At 43.5% G+C, this 26,663-nt stretch overlaps 2 protein-coding genes across 2 annotated transcripts in view; both read right to left on the bottom strand.

The window, feature by feature from the left end:
- Nucleotides 1-11,281: 11,281 nt before the first annotated feature.
- On the bottom strand, nt 11,282-21,634 carry apool (apolipoprotein O-like; the record flags this gene model as incomplete). Its single annotated transcript, XM_080529307.1, has 9 exons — nt 11,282-11,377; nt 11,498-12,923; nt 13,229-13,336; nt 13,609-13,700; nt 14,225-14,323; nt 14,518-14,572; nt 15,361-15,480; nt 20,626-20,736; nt 21,623-21,634. The coding sequence occupies 9 exons, from the start codon at nt 21,632-21,634 to the stop codon at nt 11,289-11,291; spliced, it is 2,112 nt and encodes a 703-aa protein (XP_080385433.1). The 3' UTR covers nt 11,282-11,288.
- A 2,991-nt stretch (nt 21,635-24,625) lies between these two features.
- Nucleotides 24,626-26,663, bottom strand: part of LOC308156755 (connector enhancer of kinase suppressor of ras 2) — a gene marked incomplete at both ends in the record, with an annotated part of 70,048 nt that continues 68,010 nt past the window's right edge. Inside the window, 2 exons of the mRNA XM_080530181.1 lie at nt 24,626-24,853; nt 25,812-26,023. Coding sequence (XP_080386307.1) covers nt 24,626-24,853; nt 25,812-26,023 — 440 coding nt within the window. The remainder of the gene's footprint in view (nt 24,854-25,811; nt 26,024-26,663) is intronic.

Here is a 26,663-nt window from a genome sequence, read left to right on the forward strand (position 1 = left end):
GGTACTCTGTGAGTGTTTTTCTTCAAACCCTGTAAGAAACAGAATATCAAATCAGTTTTGGGGAAAATTGGGTAGACCCGGTTACCATGGTAACGGTCTAGAAAGGGATGGGCAACTTGGATGGTGTTTCGGGACAAGCACACTTCACAATTTCCACAGAAAGTGTACCTCTCTAGTACCTATTAATTGGAATTATGCAAATGTAATAGATTTCAATTTGTCACTGGTTGTAAAACAGACACTTGTTTTTGCAAGCTTTGTAAGATATTGCAAAATCTTGGACACATAGCCAATTTAGGAATGAGGTGTTCTTCTTGGTCTACTAAATCTCGCTTTAGCCACCGTGTTGTTCAAGCAATTATTTTTCCACTACTTTATGCCAAATAGTATGATTCCCCAATCACTTTTTATTGGGTAATTTTAGACCTGGAGCATAAACAGGGGGGGGAAACAGAAAAATAAATAAAATTGTATATGACCCATTTGGGACCTTTTTGGACGGTGTTGTTTTTGAGAATAGGATTCAGACACGTCCCCTCTCCTCCGCCTGGCCTCCATCTGGTTAGTGTTAGGGGGGGACTACCGAGGGGAACCTGTGGTTGGTTGTTCCAGAAGGCTCCGGGGGTTTGGGGGTTTGTGTCCCTGTGCGTGAGAAGCTCCTCTACAGGGGGGAGAACCAGCATATGCAATACTGCAATGTAACAACCGTTACATAACAGATCAATACTGCAATGTAACAACCGTTACATAACAGATCGCCATGGTGACTGCTCAATAAGATCCCTCAAGGTCTTGTTTGAAAGGTGTACTGTACTGTAATAATAGCACAGTCCTAATAAGGATTGGATTCATTTTAAATAATTTCACATGTCTGAGGGAATCAACAGGAATGTTATGAATGTGTTGTGATAATATCTATTTCATTTTTGACATACATTTTTTTACACAGATCTATTACATTTCTATTGATACTAATTAAACTGGATGACTCAACCTGAATACAACGCACCTAATTTATGTCCTCATGAATATATTTTGCATTGGGTATAATTTAATAGTTGGATTATTGCTTTTCCTGATTAAGTTGCACATAACTTTAAAGGAAGACTATTTTAAATGTTATTAAAAAAGCACCTTGAAAGTGTTGTATACTGTATAACCAGTAACATTTGGCATGTTACTACAGATATGTGAAACATTCAAGTCTGCAGAAATGAGTACAAGCTATTTCAATATTCACTACAGTACACCACACTAACAATAAGGGGATAGTTGCCTTAGAATAACTTTTCTAGTAACGTTAATCCTCAAAATGTAATGCTTCACGCGAGTAATTCTACACATTGATGGAGTACAACTATTACATTATTACAAAGTGTTATTGTTATTTGATAATACAATTTAGCCAATCCTTTTGTACTTTGATATATACGTAGAAAAAGTTTGAACAACATTATGAAGGGAGATTTCCACTTCTAGTGAATGCAAAGACGTTTACAATGACATCGGGAACATTTTAAAACCAGTATACTATTTCTATTAAAAAATGTAGTCAATTTACCTGAAATCCTCTTCTTCTTCTCTGTGTGTGTAAGTCCTGTGATGTGTTTTCCTGAACACTGACTGGATCAGGACTTGGTTCTGTGTGTTTTATGTCCTCACTGGCACCGTACGGAGTCATCCATGTCTATGAAAAAGAATCTTGACCACGTGCCAGCAAGATGGGCCAGGCATTCGTCACTCTCCCAGTTCCAACCTCCTCTTCAAAACAAGCTGACGTCCCAGAGAGGACAGCACAGGGGCATTCAAATTACATTAAGATGGTTTTTACTGTTTATCTCCTCACCCACCAGTTTGGCTGTAACCCCTGAACAAGGAAACCAAGAAAGGGGTTGTATAGGCAGTGTCAATAACTACTATGTGAGTCAAGAGTACAGAAAAACACTTAACAGATTGACTTCCCCAGTAGACTAAGAGCCCAGAATCACACACATCACGCCAAAACAATGACGTGGAGATAAGCAAATCATCTTAATTGCTACGAATCGTACCCCAATTGCATCTTGAAAGTGTAACAATGTCCGAAACCGACAGAACACGAGGCCTAATGATGATCTAATATAACATGTAACAATACCCCCAAGAACATGACATAGGTGAGAGTCTGCCGTGTTCGGGTCCAGCTGCCAGATGAGCTGTGATGGTGCAGAGATGAATCATCCAGGTCTAGTGTTACGGTGGCGGGGGGAGAGTGACCTGTGTGTCAGGACAGCAGGGAGGACGTGTTCTGGAGATCTCATTAGAGCCGTCCCTCATTATGATTAGGGAGGATCCAGCCATTACTCAGCCCCCTCTCTCCTCCTGCCAAGAGTCAACAAGTCAGTGTTGCAGTTCACTGAGGGATGGAACTCAAGAACCTTCCACGGTGGAAGCAAAGAAGCAGAACCAGATGCAAGTGAGGTGGGTTTCGTGACAATCCAAACACTTCTAGGTTACAGTCAAATGCATGATTTAAAGTTGAGGGTATTGTCATGGATCATCAATATTTCTGTGTAGCAACTTACATGTGGGACAGGACTGGAATTTTATATGGAGGATAAAACCATCAAATGACTCAAAAAGATAGCAATCACAAATCACACAGCTATTTCACTTGCATAAACTTCCGGTATCCATCAGCTCAATCAGAACAGGGAGGACAGACAGGAGAATGCCTGGGCTAGATTACTGCGCTGCTGCATGTCCATGGACCAGTATCTCACCACAACATCACACGTCTGCACACGCGGCGCACAAATACATGTCGGTACTTCTCTTGAGTTAAAAATGTATCTAAAGAAAAAAATGTTTTACACAAATTCATCATTCACAATCATAATACTACGTACACACATATTGAATCAATTACATTGGCAAAGGGCAGCCAACATCAGGGTCTCATGACGATGATGAGGGTTCTTTTTCTTTCTCGTGAAACAAACTGAATAAATAAAGCCCTCAGGGGGGTGGTTTAGGGGGGGTTGGGGGGTGGTTTCGGGGGGGTTCTCAGTTCCAGAATTAAATCTGTGTAGAACATTGGGTGTGCCTCACCACTTCGGCTCTCAGAGCATTTGTTGGCAGGGCTGGAACATGGGAAAATGCAGTATTTGCGTAATCCAGCACATGTCTGTATTGGATTAAGGGGGGGGGGTTTATGTGGAGATGCCTGGTACTTTCTCACGTTGAGGCCTTTAGGGACGGCAGTTTTGACCTTCGCATCTGGAAGGCCCCACTGAGTGTAGCATGCTGAAGTTAATGGAGGAAACGGGTGCAACTTAGTGTTGTTTCCCCTCTAGCAAAGCATAACACAGTTCCACAAATAGTCTGTTCTCACTGAAGAGTTGACACCATGGATGAATTTGAGAGCTTGTACATAATGTATCCGCTATTCACCAGTCAATGCTGCAAAAGCACCCATTTTGATATGCACAGTTGAGAAATGGTGAGAAATGTAGGAATGGTATCAAACAACATTTGATGCATTACAATGAGCCTGTCCTCCAATTTCTGCCTCCACCAGCCTCCCCTGCAGACCACGTCTGTATCCTGTTTAGCTTTGACTACTGAACTGCAACAAGGGCTGAAAAACATGAATAGAACATGTGGATCACAGAGCGATTACTTGTAAAACACCCACTCAACTACCGGGTCACTAATACAAATATTTAGCATAGACATGTCCAAACAGAATGGGTCAGCGAGATAAATCCATCCTTAATTAACTGCTAAGAGTTCACTGCGGTTGCTGTGGGAAATCCAGGTCATGACCTCCAGAACTAGCGGACTGTACTATCTCACCCTAGGAACGTCATCGATGGGGTAGCGGAAAAATAGATCAGTTATCTGTTGTGACACACCCTAACACCGAGTTGAAGTTATAACAATAACTGAATATTCAATTATTTAAAATACATAAGTGATCCAATTGCTTCAGTGTCCTTTAAAACTAAACTAAATTGACTGAAACTTCATCAAAATCAGCCCAACAGGAGTTGAAATATGGCCACTTATGGTTTAAACGGCCATTTAGAATTTTGAATATTGAGCAGAAATTGATTCAGCAAAACCCAAATTGGGCAAGTAGTTCTTGATATAGTGCCCATATAGGTGATTATGCTAATTAGTGTGCTGTAAGCTAGCAGCACTTATCGCACATAGCCTATTTATTTATTATTATAGCCAAATTTTGCCACGGATACTCCTCCGTGTCAAAATGTGAGGCTCGTTGCATATTTTGTTGCATATTGTTTTGGGAAGGTTCCGGTGAACGGTTTATGAAATCTTAAAGTTTTTGTGGCGAAATCTGGCCCATAGGAATTAATGGTACAATCTTCAGAACGTACAGTGTGGCTGTGGAGTTTTTGAAAATGTCCACACATTTTGTAAACTGCCCCCACACCTACACTTTTAAGTCCACATACACATACATATATCTAACATCAACATGTTCAGCTCTTCACACTGTCACTCCACATTTGAATATCATTTGCCATAACATTAATAGTTCCATTCTGGCCGTTTGTTTGTTTGCTAGCTAACCCAGTGGCTTGAGACCCGGTTACCATGGTAACGGTCTAAGGTCTTAAGAAAGGGATGGGCAACTTGGATGGTGTTTCAGGACAAGCACACTTCACAATTTCCACAGAAATTGTAATGTTTTCCACAGAAATTCCACAGAAATTGTAATGTTTTCCACAGAAATTGTACCTCTCTAGTACTTATTAATTGGAATTATGCAAATTATGCAAATTGCCCAAGTTAGCATCCGGCAGTTTCTAAATGCTGGGGACCCATACTGTACATTTCAACACAAAACTTTGGGGTACTCAACATTTCCGGGTTCACATTGCTGGCAAGCAGACTAACGAGACTAGTAGTAGGCCTACTAGGTAGACTGGGCGTGTTTTGATGTCATTGTCAGGTATCATGAAAACACATTTAATGAAGTTCACCCTTGGGCAAGTGTACTTGAAGGTTCATTATAGTAGCTAGACCACATGCCTAACAAGGTTTATCTTTAGAATATGCCTAGCTAATAATAACTGTGGTGTTGGGTTCACATTAGTAGGCTGTTGGTGATAGACATTTACTCCGACAGCTGATAAGAGCGTTTGGCTGAATAGTGTTAATAGAACTGCACAGGAAAGAAGAATACCTCTTTTAATAGAATTGTTCAAGAGAAACATTCCATTGGGAATAGCATTAGCTACCCATGACTTTTACCCACGACTTTTGATCCCGATATTTAAATAGTATTTTTACATGTTATATTTTCAGGCAAAACTATTCCTCCTTGAAGTGAATGAATTAGAACATAGTTGAAGATTGTCTATCTTTCGTATTACAAATAAATCCTTTCGGATGGATCTTATATGCACATAGGAATGAACCCGAATGATTTTACACAAACATGTCATTGTCCAGAGTACAAAGTCAACAGTGATATATGTCATGAGAGCACAGGTGCATGTTGGGTAAAGCAATACCTGCTGCCTGGGACTAGGAAGTAGGCTGTCATATTCTCAAATGTGCATGTAAGGATTGTGGACAGTCTTTATCTCTGATGGTATTTGGAGATGACCACAACAACCAGAAGACCTTTTCTGAATACCTTGTCTCTTGGCTGTCCCACAAAGGCTCGAGGTAGAGCGGGGCGTCTAACGATGGCAAGGTCGGCAGTTCAATCCCCGGTTCCTCCTGTCCACGTGTCGGTGTCCTTGGGTAAAACACTGAACCCAAAATTGCTCCCAATGAGCGGGCCGGCACCTTGCATGGTAGCTTGCCGCAATTGGTGTGTGAGTGTGTGTGTGTGTGTGTGTGTGTGTGTGTGTGTGTGTGTGTGTGTGAATGAGAGGCCATGTTAAAGCTCTTTGGAATAAGGCCCTATATGTAAGTGCAGTCCATTACAATGCATTTGGAAGGGCTGCTAGTCTGGGCCAGGAAGACTAGCTAATGTCATGGCATTAGCTAATAGGGATCCTAATAAACAAACAAACATAATTAAAAGTCAATGATCGGCACTGAGCCTATTGATTTAGATACAGTCGTGTTCTTCAAAAGGTCTGTGAACGGAATTGCTTGTTAAGGGTATTAGCAAAGTATTGTGTATCAATGACTCAATGAGAGCTACAAGCCTCAAAACAACTGCTCAGAAAACAGCAAAAAGTTTAAAAAAAATAAAATAATAATAATCTTTGAGAACATTGTAATATTTCTAAATACCACTTACGCAATTATTCGACAAGTAAAGTTCAGCTGTACCGGCTGTAGCCAGGAGAGCTTGAAGAAAATGAAAATGAATGAATGGCATGAAGAACATAACAGTGCTTCCTTAGGAGGCCTCAGATGGGGTAGGATGTCATTAGCTGGAGTCTTTTAAAGAGGTCAGCCAGACTTCCATGTTATCATTCTAGATCAGGGTGTACTCCACTCACACACCGGGGGAACTGTTTCTTCTGGCTCCTTTTGGCTTCTGGCTTACAGTTGGTAGATTGCCATATATTTTTGCTTCTGATGACGGATGTATCGATGATTCACTGACAAATGACAAATACTACAAGTACTAGTTCTGAGTCGCTTTGGATAAAAGCGTCTGCTAAATGTCAAGAATGTAAAAACTTCAATAAATGTAGAGCAAGATGTGTCTAGTGTCCACTCATCGGCCAGAGAGCCTCCTCCTTATGAATACCCCCGCCTCCTACAACAAACAACATTATTTCTGTGACTGTGTTGTGATTGTTCACATCAATAGTAGACAGTCAAAAGCGCCTCGTGTGTCACGAAAGTCCATTTAGATCAGAGTTCTTCAATATGGTCGTGCGGAAACACGGAGGCCCTGAGAATCTGCCTGAGAATGTGGGACTGTGGGACCAGAAAAAGGCACAGGATGCAAATATGGGGGAGCAAGAGCCTGGGGAACGATAAAAAACAGTGACACCGTGTCAAAGGGGAGGAAAAATGCCTTTCGCTCCAAGTACTGTGAACCCGCTGGTGCGCTCAGAGAAAGGGGAGAAAGAATGTCCCGTTTCTACGGCAACAGGACTGACCCATCTTTAAGGCGATGTCGAGATATAAATGTGAGAGAGTGGGTTGTTCTAACTCCATTGGAGCTCTGGGATTATCCCACCAACAGTTGCTACAGCCCCCCCCCCCTCTCCTCCCAACCGCATACGGTGCACACTGTACTATACAGTACATGTTGGACAACACGACATAACGTCAAACGCACTGGCCTGTTTCCCATGAAGCGTTACAGAGTGGACAGAGTGTTCTCAACCAGAGTGAGCCTGGCGAGGAACACAGAAACCTGCCCTTTTCTATCTCAAATGTCTCCCAACTGACTCCGAGCTGACAGCCAAACCCAGGGGAGCAGCGAAAGTCAATTATTTATGTTAAACAAGGAAATCATACAGACCAGAAAATAGACTCGAAAATGTTAACGATCGTTTATCGTCATAATAAAGCAATCTTCTCAATAATGTGTTTTTCAAAACATTCTCATCAAAAGACCTTAGGGAGTAGGCCCCGTTCTATAAGTGAATGTGCAATCCTCGGAAGACATGCGCGGACCATGTGCCATCCAGAACTGAGATGTCTCCCCAGTGACGTTTCTTGAGAACGTTCAAAAGAAATGTTGAGACTTCGACTTTATTTATTGTTTCAACATAAATCAGAGCGAATTTTCATCCGTTTACAGAATAGTGACGCAGACAGTGGATAGTTCCACCTCAGACATAACTAAACTGATCTTAGTATTCATAATTAAAGGAACACTAAGGGATAGAACAGATAGTTATTTGTCTGTATTATCTTGTAGATAGTACTAGTTTTTTTTTTGTCTGTCTTACATGTAACGATGAATTGAGAATCAAGGACCCCAATTGAAATAAGCCAGTGGCTTTCTTGGGTTTTTATCCTGTTAGTTGACCTTGTATGTAATATGTACTTTCATGTACCTACTTCTGCAAATCTTCTAATAAAGTTTTCAATCAATCAATCAATAGAACAACAAAATGTTGCCTTCCATCCCCAGTGGAGCGCTTTGGCATTGCAGCCCACAGCATCATCACACTCTGAACATGTCATGATAATTAAAACCAGGAAAGGGAAACTTTGTTGTTTACAAAACTCTAATAATCCAGCATGGCGTCTCACATCAGGATCTCCGACCCAAAGGTCACATTCCGTAAGCATATTCCATATGACACGCTGTGTTTACGGATGGACAGACACTCCCAGAGAGACACAAACGTATCAGATTCAGACAGCAGCTCTCCTGGAACGGGCAGCGAAGCCAAAGATAATGAAACACAGGATATTAAGACACACACACTGCAGTCTATCAAACCCTAATTATAACGTCCCGTTGCCTGACAGCCCATGGGGGAGGAGGCGGGTGAGTCGTGGAGTGTTGGGTGCGTGTGTGGAAGAAGAGGGAGGCACAGGTCAGGCCTAAACACCACAGCCATGATTGGACAAGAACTGAACATGTCGGTAATTCAAATTTAACCTAAGAGTATAATATACCATGTTCATTTGTTGCACATATACAGTAGGTCATTGTTGACATGAGCTTGACAGTGTAACCACTTTCTCTGAGTTTCAGAGGCTTGTGGTGGACAGAATCATGGACGCCCATCTGTCTTGCTCTGCCTCTAAGCCAGTGTCTCTCAGACTGGTGACCCAGAGAGAGCGAGACAGTGAGACAGCGAGAGTGAGACAGCGTGAGCGTGTGTCTGCAGCTCTGTTCAAACATGCATAACTCATCTAAAAAAGGCCTTGATGATTAGTTGAATTTCGCTAGGCTAAAACAAAAGGTCACAAAAGGTTACACACGATTTGGGTCCCCTGGACTGGAGTTAAGACACTGCTCTAAACATGCCTTGGTTTATTACCACAAGGGGTTTTGCCCAAATGGCTGAAATCAATGCATTACTGCCCTCTAGTGTTTGACACTGAATACACATCTGGACTGTGGATAAGCATATTGTTTGAAACATGGCTTGTCAGAATGAAATGTAAGTTGAAACTCCCAAAACACTACATCAACCCTACATCCCTGAGGTCAATACTGTAATAAAAAAAGGCTTGTATTCAGAACGACTGACCAAACTCACCTACTCTGTATTCTCAATTCGGTATCTCATGTCTGCTCTTGTAAGTAAGTAAGTAAAGCTTTATTTATATAGTGCCTTTCGTACATGAAATGCAACTCAAAGCACTTTACAATACTTCAACTGATGGTTTTTCCCCCAAAACACTCAAACAAACATGTGAGAATGAGGCAGATCAAGGAAAATGCCTTTATTTCCTATTTGGCAATGCTATTGCACAAAAGAACACACATCTGGATGATCTAGTAGATGCTATATGATTAGCATAGTGAAGACAGACATCTGACTGCTGAGGTTGGGAAGGAAAAGCATTCAAACGTATACAAATCTAAATTCTGTAATGAACTAATAAATACAAAACACTATCACACCTGCAGAAAGGTGTCCAAAGTTGCATTCGAAGACAATGTGAAGTGCTAGAAAGATGCGTTTCATAAACACATTGACTGAGTTGTCTGAAGTTTGAACCTAGTTACCAGTATATCAGTCATGATCGTAAAAACACATATCAACAGCTCCAGCTCATAATATGACATAACGTTCCGGTAGCTCAACAGTTGGGGGTTGTTAAAGAGTGTCTAAGGCCGATTTAGACTTCTGCGTAAAATCAACGCCGTAGCCTTGCGTAGTCCCGCGTGGGCCCGCCTTGCCTACGGCGTAGGTTGACGTGCACATCTCCAAAAATTTAAGAACGCGTCAGTTTCTACGCAACCGTAAGCTCTGTGATTGGTCCGCTTGGTAGCACATGATTCCGACTCTCTCGTAGACCAAAATGCGGAAGCCATGACAGAAATGTCATTTACCTTTTCTGTAATTACTTATTAATAAAGATTTGAAAATTTAAGATAACCATCGTATTATCTTAGTTTAATGTCATTTCAATGCATCATAGAACTTTTATTTACAACAAGCATAACAACAAAAAGATCGCTATTATGCCGCTTTGAGTACACCGTTCCAACGGAGCGCCCTATGGAAGCGTCAGGCACAGCCTTCCTGAGCGCGATTCACATTTACGAGATGTACAATCCTGTTTATTTAGAAATACATTATTAGTTACAGGGAGCCCCATGGCTGTTCGTTGGGTTTAAATTATATTTATGATAGACATATTTAATGTTAAGTTATCTATAAGAACTATGATTGGTCCGCTTGGTAGCGTCACATTCCGACTCTCGTAAATGCGGAAGTCATGACAGAAATGTCATTTACTTTTTCTGTAATTACTTATTAATAAAGATTTGAAAATGTATGATAACCATCGTATTATCTTAGTTTAATGTCATTTCAATGTATCATAGAACTTTTATTTACAACAAGCATAACAAAAAGATCGCTATTATGCCGCTATGAGTACACCGACCAACGCGACGCGGTCCGCGGACCAACGTAGAACTATAAACTTGGAGAGCTCTCGCGTAGGCTACGGCGTAGCCGCGCGTAAATTCGACGCAGGAGTATAAATCAGGCTTAACACACCCATTCACAAGTAAAAAAGAAAAGAAAGGTTCAACTCAGAAGTTCTATGCCTTCTAGTAGGTCTTGAAAACATGAATGTGTGTGAAAGAACAGTCACAAAAAAAGAACAAATATGTGCATAGACTCTCCTGACAAACAATACAAGGAAAACTGGCACACAGAGAACGACAGTTCCCTTGTACAAAAAAAGTGAATACTTGTGGGTAATGGTCCAGTTTGTGGAGTAACAAAGTGAGTTCTTTTTGAGTAACTTCCACAGTATAAAATAGTGTTGATAAATCAAATTCACAGATCATAATTCAAATGCATAGAAAACAAACCTTGTGTATTGACTTGGAAGGCTGTGGTACCTTTGAGATGCACCTTGTAACCTGTGGGTATATACGTATGTCTACAACCCTAACCCTACCCGCAGGCTTCTCTGCTTAGTAACAGATGACACCAGATAGATAGAATTCACATTAGTAGTTGAACTGTTCCCGATAATTGAGGTAAGTGTTGAAGAGTAAACCAGCAAAGTTGAAGAGTAGATTAAACACATCGTATCAATATATCAATTTCTGTGGCTTTCCCTCATCCTTGCCATCCATACCTCCCAACCCCCCCCCCTACTCTTACTCTTACTCCTTCTCCTTCTCCTCCTCCTCCTCCTGTTCTTCATCCTCGTGTGCTGTAGAGGTCAGCGTCCTCAGCGTGGGCCTGGCCGTAGTCGGACAGTGCGGGGTCGGGGTTAAAGTGTGGCTTCTCTGAAATAACACACACAAACAACATGAGTTTCTTTATAAGAAACATCAAGAATCTTAGATATATAAAACATTTTTTTTAAAGAATCTAAACTATTTTGATTAAAATATGTTGAGACTAACCGGAGCTGAGGTCCTCAGCAGCAGGCTCAACAACCACAGGGGCCTCAGGGGAGGCCTCCTCTAGAGCAGCCTCTTCTGCTGGAGGTGCAGCCTCTTCTGCTGGAGGAGCAGCCTCTTCTGCTGGAGGTGCAGCCTCTTCTGCTGGAGGAGCAGCCTCTTCTGATGGAGCAGCAGCCTCTTCTGATGGAGCAGCAGCCTCTTCTGCTGGAGGAGCAGCCTCTTCTGCTGGAGGAGCAGCCTCTTCTGATGGAGCAGCAGCCTCTTCTGCTGGAGGAGCAGCCTCTTCTACTGGAGGTGCAGCCTCTTCTGATGGAGCAGCAGCCTCTTCTGCTGGAGGAGCAGCCTCTTCTACTGGAGGTGCAGCCTCTTCTGATGGAGCAGCAGCCTCTTCTACTGGAGCAGCAGCCTCTTCTACTGGAGGAGCAGCCTCTTCTGCTGGAGGTGCAGCCTCTTCTGCTGGAGGTGCAGCCTCTTCTACTGGAGGTGCAGGAGCCTCTTCTGCTGGAGGTGCAGGAGCCTCTTCTGCTGGAGGTGCAGCCTCTTCTACTGGAGGTGCAGCCTCTTCTGCTGGAGGTGCAGGAGCCTCTTCTGCTGGAGGTGCAGCCTCTTCTACTGGAGCAGCAGCCTCTTCTTCTGGAGCAGCAGCTTCTTCTGTGGGAGGTGCTGCTTCCTCCACAGGAGCAGCCTCTTCTACAGGAGCGGCGGCCTCTTCTACGGGAGCGGCGGCCTCTTCTACGGGAGCGGCGGCCTCTTCTACGGGAGCGGCGGCCTCTTCTACGGGAGCGGCGGCCTCTTCTACGGGAGCGGCGGCCTCTTCTACGGGAGCGGCGGCCTCTTCTACGGGAGCGGCGGCCTCTTCTACGGGAGCGGCGGCCTCTTCTACGGGAGCGGCGGCCTCTTCTACGGGAGCGGCGGCCTCTTCTACGGGAGCGGCGGCCTCTTCTACGGGAGCGGCGGCCTCTTCTACGGGAGCGGCGGCCTCTTCTACGGGAGCGGCGGCCTCTTCTACGGGAGCGGCGGCCTCTTCTACGGGAGCGGCCTCTTCTACGGGAGCGGCCTCTTCTACGGGAGCGGCGGCCTCTTCTACGGGAGCGGCCTCTTCTACGGGAGCGGCCTCTTCTACGGTAGCGGCTTCTTCTGAGGGAACGGCCTCAACAGCAGGCACAAGCACAGCCTCAGGGGGAGGGGCCAGCTCGTCAGCCTCCGGCTCGAGCAGAGACTCGGCCGTTGAGGCTGGCTCAGGTTCCACAACCACCTCTGTGGCGGGCTGAGGAGCAGGGTCAGCCCCGCCTTCCTCTACAGGGGCGGGGGCGGAGCTGGGAGCCTGGTCCACGGCTGGCGTGGCCGGTTCAGATGACTCAGCTTCTGGGAGAGGCTTGGCTGGCACCTCCTCTGGCACGGGGACCGGAGACGCAGGCGCAGCTTGCTGCTTAGAAACAACCAGAAACACTTAGAAACAACCAGAAACACTTAAACAGCCAGTAACCCATCAGACTATGCTTTCCAAAACTTTAAACTGTTCCAATTCCTGAGCAATGCAATGAAACAGATTTGTTTTTTCATGAATTTCATTTCATGACCTAACTGGAATACTCCTACACAACATGCATACTTTCAACAGAGAGATGACATCCGCTTCAATGGACAATGACTTTGAAAATGAGCATCGGAAACCTCTGTAGAGCAGTGTACGGTTTACTGTAACAATAGTGGGTCGTAAGACGACAGTACCTCAAGACTGACAGGGGCAGTCGTTACTTCTTTGGGCTTTGATTTAAATACCGATGCCACAGATGAGGTGGTCCACTGGCTGGCAGCGTACATCTTCTGTCCAGACACCTACAGCAGCAGACACGTTCCAGAGTCCCAGCATTAGAACCGGTTACATGACATTTGTTTCCCTGATACTGTACATCAGGTTTCTTGATTTGCTCAGTGTCTTCCAATATTTGCGAAATGTGAAAAGAAAACATGTATTTTTCTATGATCGCCTCAACAATCTGACTTATCGGATCTAAAAGCAATGTGATTTATCATCTCTCTATTCAAAAAGGCACAAGGCCTTAAAAAGCACACTGGAGAAGAAAGTGTTCCTGTGTTGGTGTGTGTACCTTTAGAACCCCCACGGTCTGCGTTGGGTAACATACTGCCGTCCCTACAGCCGTCATTCCCAGAGGAACGGCCAGCCTCTTCAGGTGGGACCCTGAACACAGAACACAGCACAACCAGTCAGACATGTGCTGCTAGGGAGAACCATTATGATGCCACAACATTTAGCCAATAGAAAATGTACTGCAGAGTCTAGACCTCTTCATTATCTAGCTATAGCAACCTTAAAGTAAGTGCTCTGACTCGATTCAATATCTCCAGTGCAAATTGTCTCTGGTCCATCCAATACAGTGGGGGACATAAGTATTGAACACATCAACATTTTGTCTAGTAATTATTATTGGTATTTCTAATGAGCCTATTCAAGTGAAATGTGCACTAGACTTTGGTATTAACTAACCCTAACCCTAACCCTCAAACAATCCAGACAAAAAATCTAAACAATAAAGTCTGTATGTAAATAAAGTTATGTGTAATAAAGTGGAATGAAACGGAAAAAGTATTGAACACACTAAGAAAAAGCAGTCTGGTGCAAATTTTTCACTTGAATAGGCTCATTGGAAATACATTTACTGGGGGGGTATGGGGGGTATTACCAAACATTAAGCAATTCATTACCTTTCCTTGCCAGGATCAGGCCAGCTAACCCAGAGACTGTGATCACACCAACCCTGGGCAGGAACCCAGGAGGAGGGTCCCTCAGGAAGTGGTAGGCATCTAGGTCAGATAAACATTGGACAAACATTGGCGACTGGGAGATTGTGGGTTTGATTCCCACTGGGACCGTATATACTGAAAAATATAAGCACTCACTGCACTGTAAGTCGCTTTGGATAGAAGCGTCAGCTAAATGCATATATATTAGATTGCAGCAAAGAGACACATACTCTCAGATCCCTCCCACATCTCACCTTGTCCAGACGCATACACTGATATAACTCCAACCTTGACAGACGTACCAGCCCCCTGGAAAAACAATGGTTCAAAATGAGTACTAGTAGAGTAGAACTTGTTTGCAAAACAAACAGACAATGTTGACATTCAAGGGGTTACAGGAAAAGTGAGAGCGCTGCCATTTTAAGACAACCTCCTAACTTTGATCATCTCCTCACAAAAGTATCAGTTCCTCACTTCTCAGTAAATTAGATTAGATTCAACTTTATTGCAGAGTACAAGTACCAGACAACGAAACATAGTTTAGCATTAGCATCTAACCAGAAGTACAAATAGTGACATAAAACATGATAGGTACAGTATGGCATGTAGGTATATAGAGAAGAGGATATAAGGCTATGTACAGTTAAGGTAGCTATGTACAGTTAAGGTAGCTATGTACAGTTAAGGTAGCTATGTACAGTTAAGGTAGCTATGTACAGTTAATGTAGCTATGTACAGTTAAGGTAACTATGTACAGTTAAGGTAGATATGTACAGTATGGTGTATACAGATGTAAAAATAGAGGCTATCAAAAAGAGGTATGTGCAATGTGCACAAATATGGCATGTGCAAAGGTAGTATTTGTAAACAGCAGTAGTGCAGAGTAATTGCGTGTTCAAAACATGTGCAACCAGCAGTGGTGCGAAAGGCTATGGGCTATAATGTGCATGTTCACTATCATAAACACATTCAAGTGTTTTCTGCTTCTATACCACCATCACTTCACAAGAATAAATGACATTAGCCATGCAACACCACCAATAGTCAGTAGGGATAGGGGGGGTCCATATGGCTATCTGTACTGTATCTGGATCTACCTGTACTGCTCTGATATAGGGCTGCAGGCCCACCCGGACCACCCCCAGCCCTCTCTGCAGAGGCCCTGGATGCTCATCGACGAAGCGTGTTGCCGGAGGGTCTGGAGTGTAGATGGACAGCTGAGGACAGAAACACAGAACCCCTGATCGTCAGACACTCTGTACTCCACACTCGTAAACATGTCTCTTATGTTATTGTGTTGTTATTATCTTTAATTACATTGTGTTGTTGATTGAGGTTGAAGAGCAGCTCTGCCCCCAAGCATTTTGTTGCATTGTACAGTGGCAGGGTTCGACAGTAACGCCATTTTACTTCCCCGGATCAAGTAAAACATTTGCCGGGTTTGTTTGCGCGAGCCCGACGACGCTGCTAGATCACGGATATTTTTACCTGTGTGCAGGAAGAACAACAGACGGCGTTACTTGGTCCGGACAAGTAAAACGGCGTTAATGTCGAGCCCTGTCTTATGTTATTGTGTTGTTGTTATCTTTAATTACATTGTGTTGTTGATTGAGGTTGAAGAGCAGCTCTGCCCCAAGCATGTTGTTGCATTGTACAGTGGGGTGCAGAAATGTGGGCACCCCTGGTTTCAATGTCTGTTACAATTCATCTTCAAGTGATTGAAAGCACACCTGAACTCTAAATACTTTTAGTTTTTAAATGATAGAAAAGGAAAAGGGCAAAAGTTTGGGAACCCTTTGGGATTATTCTCTGTTACCTTATGAAAAGATGATTACTAAGGCCCAGACCAAGGTGATTTACTAAGGGCTTCAATGAGTCAGGTGAATATAATTCAACACACAACCTCAACACAAAATTAAGCTTCTGAAGTATGCAAAAGAAAACTTGAGAAACCTGAAGCCTATTGGAACAATGTGCTTTGGACTGACGAAACCAAAATTGTTTGTTCTTTTTGGCCACAACCAAAGAAGGTATGTTTGGAGAAAAAAGGTTGAAGCATTTGTAGAGAAGAACACCTTGCCAACTGTTAAGATGGAGCATGGATCCATTATACTTTGGGGTTGTGTAGCAGCTGGGGGCACAGGCAATATTATGGAGGTGGAAGGAAGAATGGATTCCACCAAATATCAAGACATTCTAGAGGTTAATGTGAGAATTTTTCTCAGTCCAGAAATTTAAGTTGAAGAGAGGTTGCGACATTGACCCGAAGTATACCTGATTTTTATTCAAGGTCAGAGGTCCGGAACGATTGCTGGTAACAAAATAACATTTAATCAGCTCACTTAATAACTTAATTTAATGTTACAAGAAAACATTAGCAAGAAAAGCTGGCCTTTATAAATGACGCTAATCAATCCTACTCATGTTACCTAGCAAGCAAAAAGCAAGAAATCAAGCTTGTTCTAATGAAAAGCATTTCAGCTAAATGTAATACATTCTGTACTTTCTAGCCAGCTTGCCAGGTTCAAATTAATTGGGGCTCTGTTCTGTTTCATGTTGCAAAAACAAACATGCAGGCTCCCTAACAACTTGCAACATCTGTGACATTGTGCTGTGTGATCAAACTGCACCATTTTAGAGTGGCTTTTTATTGTGAATCGGCCTAAGGCACATCTGTGCAATAATCACGCTGTCTAATCAGCATCTGGATATGCCACACCTGTCAGGTGGATGGATTATCTCAGCAAAGGAGAAGTGCTCACTAGCACAGATTTAAACAAGATTTGTGAACACAATGAGAGAAATAGGCCTTTTGTGTAGTCTTAGGTCTTTGAGTTCAACTCGTGGAAAAATTGTAGCAAAAACAAATGGCGCTTTTCCACTACCGGGCAGAAGCGGGCCGCATTTGTATCCAAGCCGTGCCGAGCCATGCCGTACTTTCAGAAACGCTTCTCCATTATACGGAGCGACCCGGGACTAGGAGGAGTTACGTGTCATAAGAGCGCTTCACTGTAATAAGTGCCGCTATACAGCTCAACGGGGGGAAATGCGATAAGAATTGTCAAAATGCAGCATTATCATGCACAGATCAGCCTTAAAACATGTAACGTTAAGTGCCTGTTACTTGCCGCTTTCAGTTCGTCACATCAACGGGGGAAATGCGAGATGAACTCTATGCGAGTTCTATAAATTCCTCCGTTGAACGGAAAGTCCTAAAGTGTTTTAGCCATCCCCCTTTCCACTGGTAATAAGGAATTGGCAAGAATAGATCGATATAAATAGATCAACATTTAAAAACAGATGAAGAGAATGATTACAATATAGAGATAAAAGTGTTATTACTGGAACAGTATTCTATTAGCGGGATAAAGCACTCTCTCTATTTCGGGTTAAACTGTGCAGTGTAGCCGGCGTCCTGGTTCCTCCAGCAACCGGACACTTCCATAAATAACAACAAATATGTAATATGTAAATATGTATAATACCACGTTCATTGATAAAATGACACCAGGGATGGAAAGGGGTGATGGCAGTTTTAGAAGGGGGATGATGAAGCTCTGGACTATGGAACGGCACAGCACAGCACAACGGGGGGAAATGCGATAAGAATTATGTCAAAATACAGCACCATCATGCACAGATCAGCCTTAAAACATGTAACGTTAGATATATAACGTTATACAGGGAGCAATGTATTTCTACGGAAAGGCTGTGCTTCTCTCATTGTGTGTGCTTTGTGTGTTGTGTGTGCTTCTCTCATTGGAATGACGCGGGGCTCATACAATCGCCGTGTTTGTTATAGATACGAGTGCAGCGCTGTCTTGCTGGTAGTCAAATATATTTATTTATACAGCATATGGATGTTACGTGCCTGTTAGCCTACTTGCCGCTTTCAGTTCTAGTAGATTTGTAGTTTAGATCTCGCAACCAGGGATTGGGAAGCGATGTATTTCTACGAAAAGGCTGACTGACACAGGGCTCATACAATCTCCGCGTTTATAGAGTGCTCCGGTGTCTTGCTGGTAGTCAAATATATTTATTTATATACAGTATATATACAGCATATGCAGGGGTGCACATAACTTTTTGGGGCCAGTGCTCAGAGGAGCACCTAGGGATGCTGCTTGGTGCTCCCCGAGCCACGACCCGTCCCACAGGATGGATAAAAAAGGGATACATGGATATATTATTAGCAAAACGACATTTATTCATAAATAAAGATGAACGACCAAATTATTGTGTGCAAAACAAAAGAAACAAATGCAAAATCAAATGACTGCTCTTTAAGAATGAAAGTCTGTCCGACTCCTTTAAACACAATGAAATCAACTGACATCTCTTTAAGCACTAACTGAATGTCTGTTCTTTAAACACACTGAAATAAACTGACATCTCTTTAAGCACTAACTGAATGTCTGTTCTTTAAACACACTGATATAAACGGACATCTCTTTAAGCACTGCTCTGTTCTGTAAACACTGAAATCAACTTTTCACAAAAAAAAATAAAAATTATAATAAACTGTTGGTGCGCAAGAGCGCCTTCATGCGGCTGATCTGCCGCGCAGCATGCATTTTGGCGACGCATGCGCACTGGCGCACCAGTTATGTGCACCCCTGAGCATATGGATGTTACGTGCCTGTTACCTGCCGCTTTCAGTTCTAGTAGCTTAGATCTCGCAACCAGGGAAACGCCAACAAGACGCGAATCTACCGGCATTTGACTCATGAGTGACCGGCGAAAATGCCTGGACGGCACAGCTTGGGATTCCATTGAAGTTACTGGGAACTATGTGTGAAAGAGACTTAAATGTTGAAATAACAGTAATACAATGTTCATTGATAAAATGACATAAGGGATGGAAAGGGGAGATGGCAGTTTTAGAAGGGGGATGATGAAGCGCTGGACTGAGGAACAGCATTAGGCACAGCACATCGCCATAATAGCGATTTTTTTGTTATTCTTGTTGTAAATAAAAGTTCTATGATGCATTGAAATGGCATTAAACTAAGATAATACGATGGTTATCATATTTTTTCAAATCTTTATTACCGTATTTTCCGGACTATAAGTCGCACTTTTTTTCATAGTTTGGCTGGTCCTGCGACTTATAGTCAGGTGCGACTTATATATCAATATATATAGAATTTCGTACTGACTGACATGAACCAAGGAGTAAACATTACCGTCTACAGCCGACAGAGGGCGCTCTGGGCTTGTGACAACTATATGCTGCTGCTATACCACTGAAGAAATGAAACATTAGCTTGTTGAAGCTAAGCAAACGGTAGCTTGGTGAACTTGCTTACTGGTAACTTGCTTGTTGGACTCGCTGGCTTGTTATGTTCATTTAGCCTATTCAGCCTCCCAGGTATGTTCTTTATGCTATTGTGTAGCTGAATAACTGTTAATGTGTTATGTTAACTGTTACGCTTGCCTGGCTCTTGACAAGGTGACAAAAAGGGAGACGACACATGGATAACAATAATAGGAGATTTATTAACGTAAATAATGTAGAATTGAAATAATGATAAAGAAAATAGTAACGACAACCAAAAACGGCTGCTGGTCGACAAGGAAGAGAGAGAGCATGAATCTAAACCCACTCTTTAAGGTTCCTGGGATAATTAGCATGATCAACCACACCTGAGCCCATCTGGAAGGTCGACAGGACAACAGGTGTAATAGCGCCCACTATAGGACCAAGTGTGGATCGTCACATTAACATACCGGACTTCTATTCAGCCTGTTGTTCTGTGTGCTATTGTGTAGTTGAATAAACTTGCCTTTCCAGATTAAATGTCTGTTCTTGGTCTTGGATTTTGTGAAATACATTTCTAAATAAATGCGACTTATAGTCCAGTGCGACTTATATATGTTTTTTTCCTCTTCATTATGCATTTTTTACCTGATGCGACTTATACTCCGGAGCGACTTATAGTCCGGAAAATACGGTAATACGTTATTACAGAAACAGTAAGTGACATTTTCCTAGAGCGAAATCTGTTGTGGTATTTAAAAATGGCGGTTAGTGATGAAATCTATGAACATGGGATGACGATTTCCATTGACCAATCAACGGTGTGCAGCGTCACACGTCACACGCAGCCTGGCAAAAAGGTACCCTTCGGCCCTATGGTTCCTGCTCGCGAAGGGTAGCTAAAGAACCGAGCCGACCCGAGCCGAGCCGGGCAGACAAATGGAAAAGCGCCAAAGTGGAAAAGCGCCAAAAGGTGTTGTGGAAAAAAATGCTGGCCCTTGGACAAATGGAACTGATCTACACTAATAAGGGTAAGTACACACAAGTGATGTTTCTGAGAAATGGGGTTTCTCTACACGCGTCTTAAGCCGCGTCCAGTTACCTCTCTTGGGGAGAACAGCGGTGGCGGCGGCTGGGTTGTCTCCTCACTTATGGCGTAAACTCTAATGGAGGCCAATGCTACTGCTGCTGGCACAGCCACCAGCTTCACCACCTGCAGGAACACACATCCACAATCACACACACACCACTGTTAGGACAGGCCTACTGTTGACTTAGTACACAATCACACAGTCCGTTGTTAGGACAGGCCTACGGTTGAGTTAGTACACAATCACACACACTACTGTTAGGACAGGCCTATGGTTGAGTTAGTACAATCACACAGTCCGTTGTTAGGACAGGCCTATGGTTGAGTTAGTACACAATCACATAGACTGTTCTTAGGACAGGCTTAAAGTTGAGTTAGTACAATAACACAGACTGTTAGGATAGGTCTAAAGTTGAGTTTAAACGCAGCTCTCTAAGTGCACATAATACTGTTTATGTGCCAACAGTACCACTACTAGCCTACTTACTTTACTGAACGACATCGTTTCTTTTGGACCAAAAGCCAACAATGTAGCCTATGTATGATGAAACCTGTAGGCATTATACTGAGCGCTGCTCCTTGACTCTGTCCTGTAGGGCTCATGTTGTAATTCAATTAGCCCGGGCAGCTTTAAAGGACAGATTACAAAGAGGTCACCTTAATCTTATGTAATGTGCTTTAAAGAGCTATCTGTTCTGTTAATCCTGGAATACAGGACCACACCCGGCTATTATCTAAAGTATTGCTAAAGTGTGTCAATAAATCTATTAGTGTGTTGATTTAAAATGCTCATATTCCTAAACGGTTATGGACGACCACAGAGACCTGCGTTTGGACAACATGTTCTAGTTAGGCGTGGCAATGATATGCTGTACTAACATCGTTTAGGTGAACACCTTTGGACAAATAATGAACACATGCAGTTAACGGCTAGAGGTTATTTCAATGACTTCAACTTCTCACTTCAAACTCTGGGAAACGTGTATGAATTCATGTCAGAAACACTTACCGTGGTAGCCATGACGGTGCCTCCCCCCTCTGGCTTCTACCGACAGCGATAAGGGACAAACTTTATCAGTACAGTGGAAAACGCGGACGCGGACGCCTTTTATGCTTTCCGTCGTTGCATTGCTTTTTGTATTGTATGTTGTATCGCAGCATTTAATAAAACATTAAATGCTATGACAATAATACACATGGAATAAAATAAAAAAGATGTAAGTCTGTTCTCCACTTCTTAAAGAAGAGTTATTTAACCCATTCATAATTATTTCTTCCATGGGCGTCCACAGGTACATATGTTTGAACACTGCTTTAGAATCATATTTAGATTTAGATGTCATCAAAGTAATGAAACTGGAATGCTTTCATTTGTGCAGTAATTCAGTTTATTGGTTTTACAACTTCAGTTTTACAACCTCATACTGTATATATTTCTGAAAACAAAAAGGCTACTTTTGATTCATAGGAAGAATAAATGTATTTCTCTTTCTCGATAACACTTTTTTAATCAGTTATTGTACAGATAAACAGATAATAATATACTTCCAAAAAGAGCAATATGTTCATTTTTTAATGTCGCAGTGCAACTTACATGTTAGCTACACACCTGCGCAGTGTACTATGAGGTGCAGGCCTCCAACATTACACAGTGGAACCCTGGACAGATCGGACAGATTTCATGTACAATGTCTCAAAACATTGTGTGAAAACAATTACATTCTGGTTAAATTAAATACATTCTACAATACATGTACTGCTAGTCATAAAATGTGAAAATTGAGAGCAACAATTGAGAGTAAAAGCTGACACTCGTTAAGAAAGTATGTTAGTAGCCTACTTTCTATGTCTAATATGACAAGTAATCAACCATAATGCAGGGCCTGTGTAGTTATACTGTATATGTTGAAGTAGACTAGACTGTATAACAACTTCCATGATGCCTAAAGGCCTTTCAGGTATCAGGTCACTTCATACCGGATGCAGGTGAGCTGAAGCAATAGCAATATCCTGCCAGAAGTAGGGCTACAAACACCAAGCAGCACAAAGGAAAACATTGGAATTAAAAAGTACATATTCTTTCACAAGTAAAAGAAAGTCAAGAAAATAGGCCTGAAAATAGACAACTAAGTTTGTCAAAGATTTTGATTGTGTGATTTTGTGCAGTCAGAATGCAAATAAAGTCCCAACTTCTCAATTGATAGAAATAAACAACTTTTGAGGACACACACAACACAATTTCTGGGATATCTTTTAAAAGAAGCCCATACATTCCCTTAGAAAAGAAACAAAGACACAGAAGGAGAAGTGACGAGGTGATTAGTACGGAGCCCCCCTGGGGTCACATGGTAGAAAAAAAATATTTGATGTGAGAATCCGTTCCCTCGATTTAGTAAATCTGTTCCCTCGGTTTAGTAAATCTGTTCCCTCGGTTTAGTAAATCTGTTCCCTCGGTTTAGTAAATCCGTTTAGTAATTCGTTCCCTCGGTTTAGTAATTCGTTAGGGTTAGGGTTAGGTCCTACGAGCCAGAACGATCGCAAGGATTCTAACCCTAACAAATTACTAAACCGAGGGAACGGATTACTAAACCAAGGGAACGGATTCACACATCAAATAATTGTTTTCTACCATGTGACCCCAGGGGGGCTCTGTAGATTAGAACTCAGAACCTGAACAATCCCAGAGATCAGGAGGTAACAACGTCTGTCACAGCTGGAGTGAAGCGAAAACAGTCATTCAGGAGACGCAAGGTTTTTCTGAATTTTATATCGTTTTTCTATGAAAAATATAAGTAAAAAGATTCTGTGGACACAGAACCTAAAGATTGCATTCACAAGTATATATTTCACAGTTTTAAATAGAGGGTGCTGCTATGCAAACAATATCATATTTTTCTTTAACACATTTCTCAACCCCCATGGCACATGTACATGTTCACTACCATGCAGCTGTTTGATTTCCAAAAATAAATCTCACCGACAAAATATGCTATAATAATGGGTAAAAATCATAATAGCTAACTTACAAAGAGACCCATCAATAATGTAAAAAGATTCATTCCGGTGAGTTATGTTTGGCAAAACTACTTTTTTCAATGTCAAACAAAATGTACAGTACATAAATACACATACATGTTAAACATGCAACATTCATACATACAACAGAAATGCATTATAAAACCCTACTGAGCTTCATAAACCACTGTATACGCCGAGGCACCTCTCTCTCACACAGCCCGTCTTCCTTGCACACACACACACACACACACACACACACACACACACACACACACACACACACACACACACACACACACACACACACGCACGCACGCACGCACACACACACACACACACACACACACACACACACACACACACACAGAGGTTCTCTCTGTCCTGGGGGGGTCAGTTTCACACAGTATCAGGCCCAGTAGGGAGGTGCATTGTTGTAATAAGAATGATGCCTAATAGCCCATCGCTACATACTGTAGCTCTCTCTTCAAGCAGCATTTAAAGGGAAAAATGGGAAAAAGAAAAGAAAGAAAAAAAAAAGTGCTTCTTTTTTTTTCTCCTTTTCCTTTTACGCAAAGGAATTCAATAACAATGAAGACAATCAAAGAAGGAACCCCCCCCCCCCCCAAAAAAAGCACTGCAAATAGCCCAAAACAGTTCTCGTTTTTTCTCTTTTTGTCGTCTATGTTCTATTTGTCAGTCTATCGTTTGTTTGCATTTTTCTGTTTTTGAAGGTCATGAAAGAATGGTAGTCTCTCTTCAGGCATGCAGAATGGTAACCCCCTACGGGACCCCCTATTTGATCCAATATACACCATCTCTCTCTCCTGTCTCACCTCAGCTGAACGGTTATGTACACGTCATATTACAGTGACTGGTTTGAAGAGCGACCGTCGATCCTGGCTGCGTTGGACAGTTTCGATGAAAATGATTCCACAGTGTCTCCTTTTGTGGTCCTCTTTTTGGGGTCTCTGTGCGGGGGGGGGGGGGGGGGTCTCTAGACGTGAGTCTCGATGAAGGAGTGGGTGTGCATCATCAGAGGCGGGGGGGACAGGGGTGAGAGGTCACAGCCCTCGGGGTGGTGGGGGTCCGGGGGGGCCGAGCTGAACTCGCAGATGTCCAGGAACAGCTCCTGGTGCTGCTGCTTCCAGTCCTGGAACCTCTGGGAGCTCAGGCCCGGGTCGTCCAGCACCTGGCTGACCAGGGCCAGGTCCCCCTCTTTGGCCTGTGGGGGGGGGGGGGTGGAAGAAACTTAACTGTTGACTGGCTGACTTGCCACACACACATACACACTCTCCTCATCACCACAGTGACCTGGGTGTGAAGGCTTGTGCAGCCTCTCTCTCTCAGTCGAAAGCAGGGGAAGGCACCCTGTCCTGTCCTGTCCTCTCCTGTCCTCTCCTGTCCTGTCCTCTCCTGTCCTCTCCTGTCCTGTCCTCTCCTCTCCTGACCTCTCCTGTCCTGTCCTGCCCTGTCCTGTCCTGTCCTGTCCTCTCCTGTCCTCTCCTGTCCTGTCCTCTCCTGTCCTCTCCTGTCCTGTCCTCTCCTGTCCTGTCCTGTCCTGTCCTGTCCTCTCCTGTCCTGTCCTGTCCTGTTCTGTCCTGTCCTCTCCTGTCCTCTCCTGTCCTGTCCTGTCCTCTCCTGTCCTCTCCTGTCCTGTCCTGTCCTGTCCTCTCCTGTCCTGTCCTGTCCTGTTCTGTCCTGTCCTCTCCTGTCCTGTCCTGTCCTGTCCTGTCCTGTCATCTCCTGTCCTCTCCTGTCCTGTCCTCTCCTGTCCTCTCCTGTCCTGTCCTGTCCTGTCCTGTCCTGTCCTGTCCTCTCCTCTCCTGTCCTCTCCTGTCCTCTCCTGTCCTCTTCTGTCCTGTACTGCCCTGTCCTGTCCTGCCCTGTCCTCTCCCACCCGCCCCTCCATACTCCCCCTGACCTACCCTACCCTACCCTACCCTGTCCTGTCCTGTCCTGTCCTATCCTGTCCTGTCCTGTCCTGTCCTGTCCTGTCCTGTCCTGTCCTCTCCTGTCCTGTCCTGTCCCACCCGCCCCTCCATACTCTCCCTAACCTAACCTAACCTACCCTCTCCTGTCCCGTCCTGTCCTGTCCCTGTCCTGTCCTGTCCTGTCCTGTCCTGTCCTGCCCTGTCCTGTCCCTGTCCTGTCCTGTCCTGTCCCCCCCAGCCCCTCCATACCTTCAGGGTGCTGCGAAGAGCGCGGATGCGGTGCAGCTTGTCGTTGAGGACGGGGTCGTTGCAGCGTCTGATGAAGGAGCGGCGGAACTCCTGCTTGGTGGAGGGCCTCTGCTCGCCCAGGGCCGACAGGCTGGCCTGCTCGATGGAGCGGTACAGCTCCCGGAAGCCGTCCGCCCCCCCCTCATGCTCATGACGCTCTCTAGACCGAGACTCTGAGGAGGGGGGGGGTGGGGGGGGGGGGGGGGGTTGTAAGTAAGTAAGTAAGTAACGTTTATTTCTATAGCACCTATCCCAGACCAGGGGTCTCAAAGTGCTTTACATATATAGAAACCTAATAAAAGAGCAAAAGTTATAGCAGGTAAAATAGGTAAACAAGTGAAAATAAGAACAAGAAACAAATAAAAAAAGTGTACAACAAATAATAACAGGACACAGAAAGACAGGCCTTTGGGGTTAGCCAACAGTTAGCCAACAGTCTTCAACTGTTTTTTAAAAGCTTCAACCGAGGCCGCTGATCTAAGATCCAAGGGAAGAGCATTCCAAAGTTTGGGAGCCACGGTTTGGAATGCTCGATCACCTTTGGTTTTTAATCTGGCACGGGGGACAACCAACAAACCCTGGTCAGAGGACCTGAGAGACCTACTGGGGCTGTAAGGACGCAGTAGGTCACAGATGGATGCAGGTGCCGGGTTGTGGCGTTAGGACAGGTATTAAAAAAACGAATAGTCGCTCATTGGTAACATATGTGACAGTAGCTGGTGAAAGAGGGAACAGGTCCGCAACCAATCAAAATGTTCCGACTTTTATTCTTAAAAATTGAAAACAATTTTGACGTTGTTGAAAATCGACGAC

The sequence above is a fragment of the Nansenia antarctica genome (assembly GCF_963989245.1).
Source record: "Nansenia antarctica genome assembly, chromosome: 4".
Classification (NCBI taxonomy): domain Eukaryota; kingdom Metazoa; phylum Chordata; class Actinopteri; order Argentiniformes; family Microstomatidae; genus Nansenia; species Nansenia antarctica.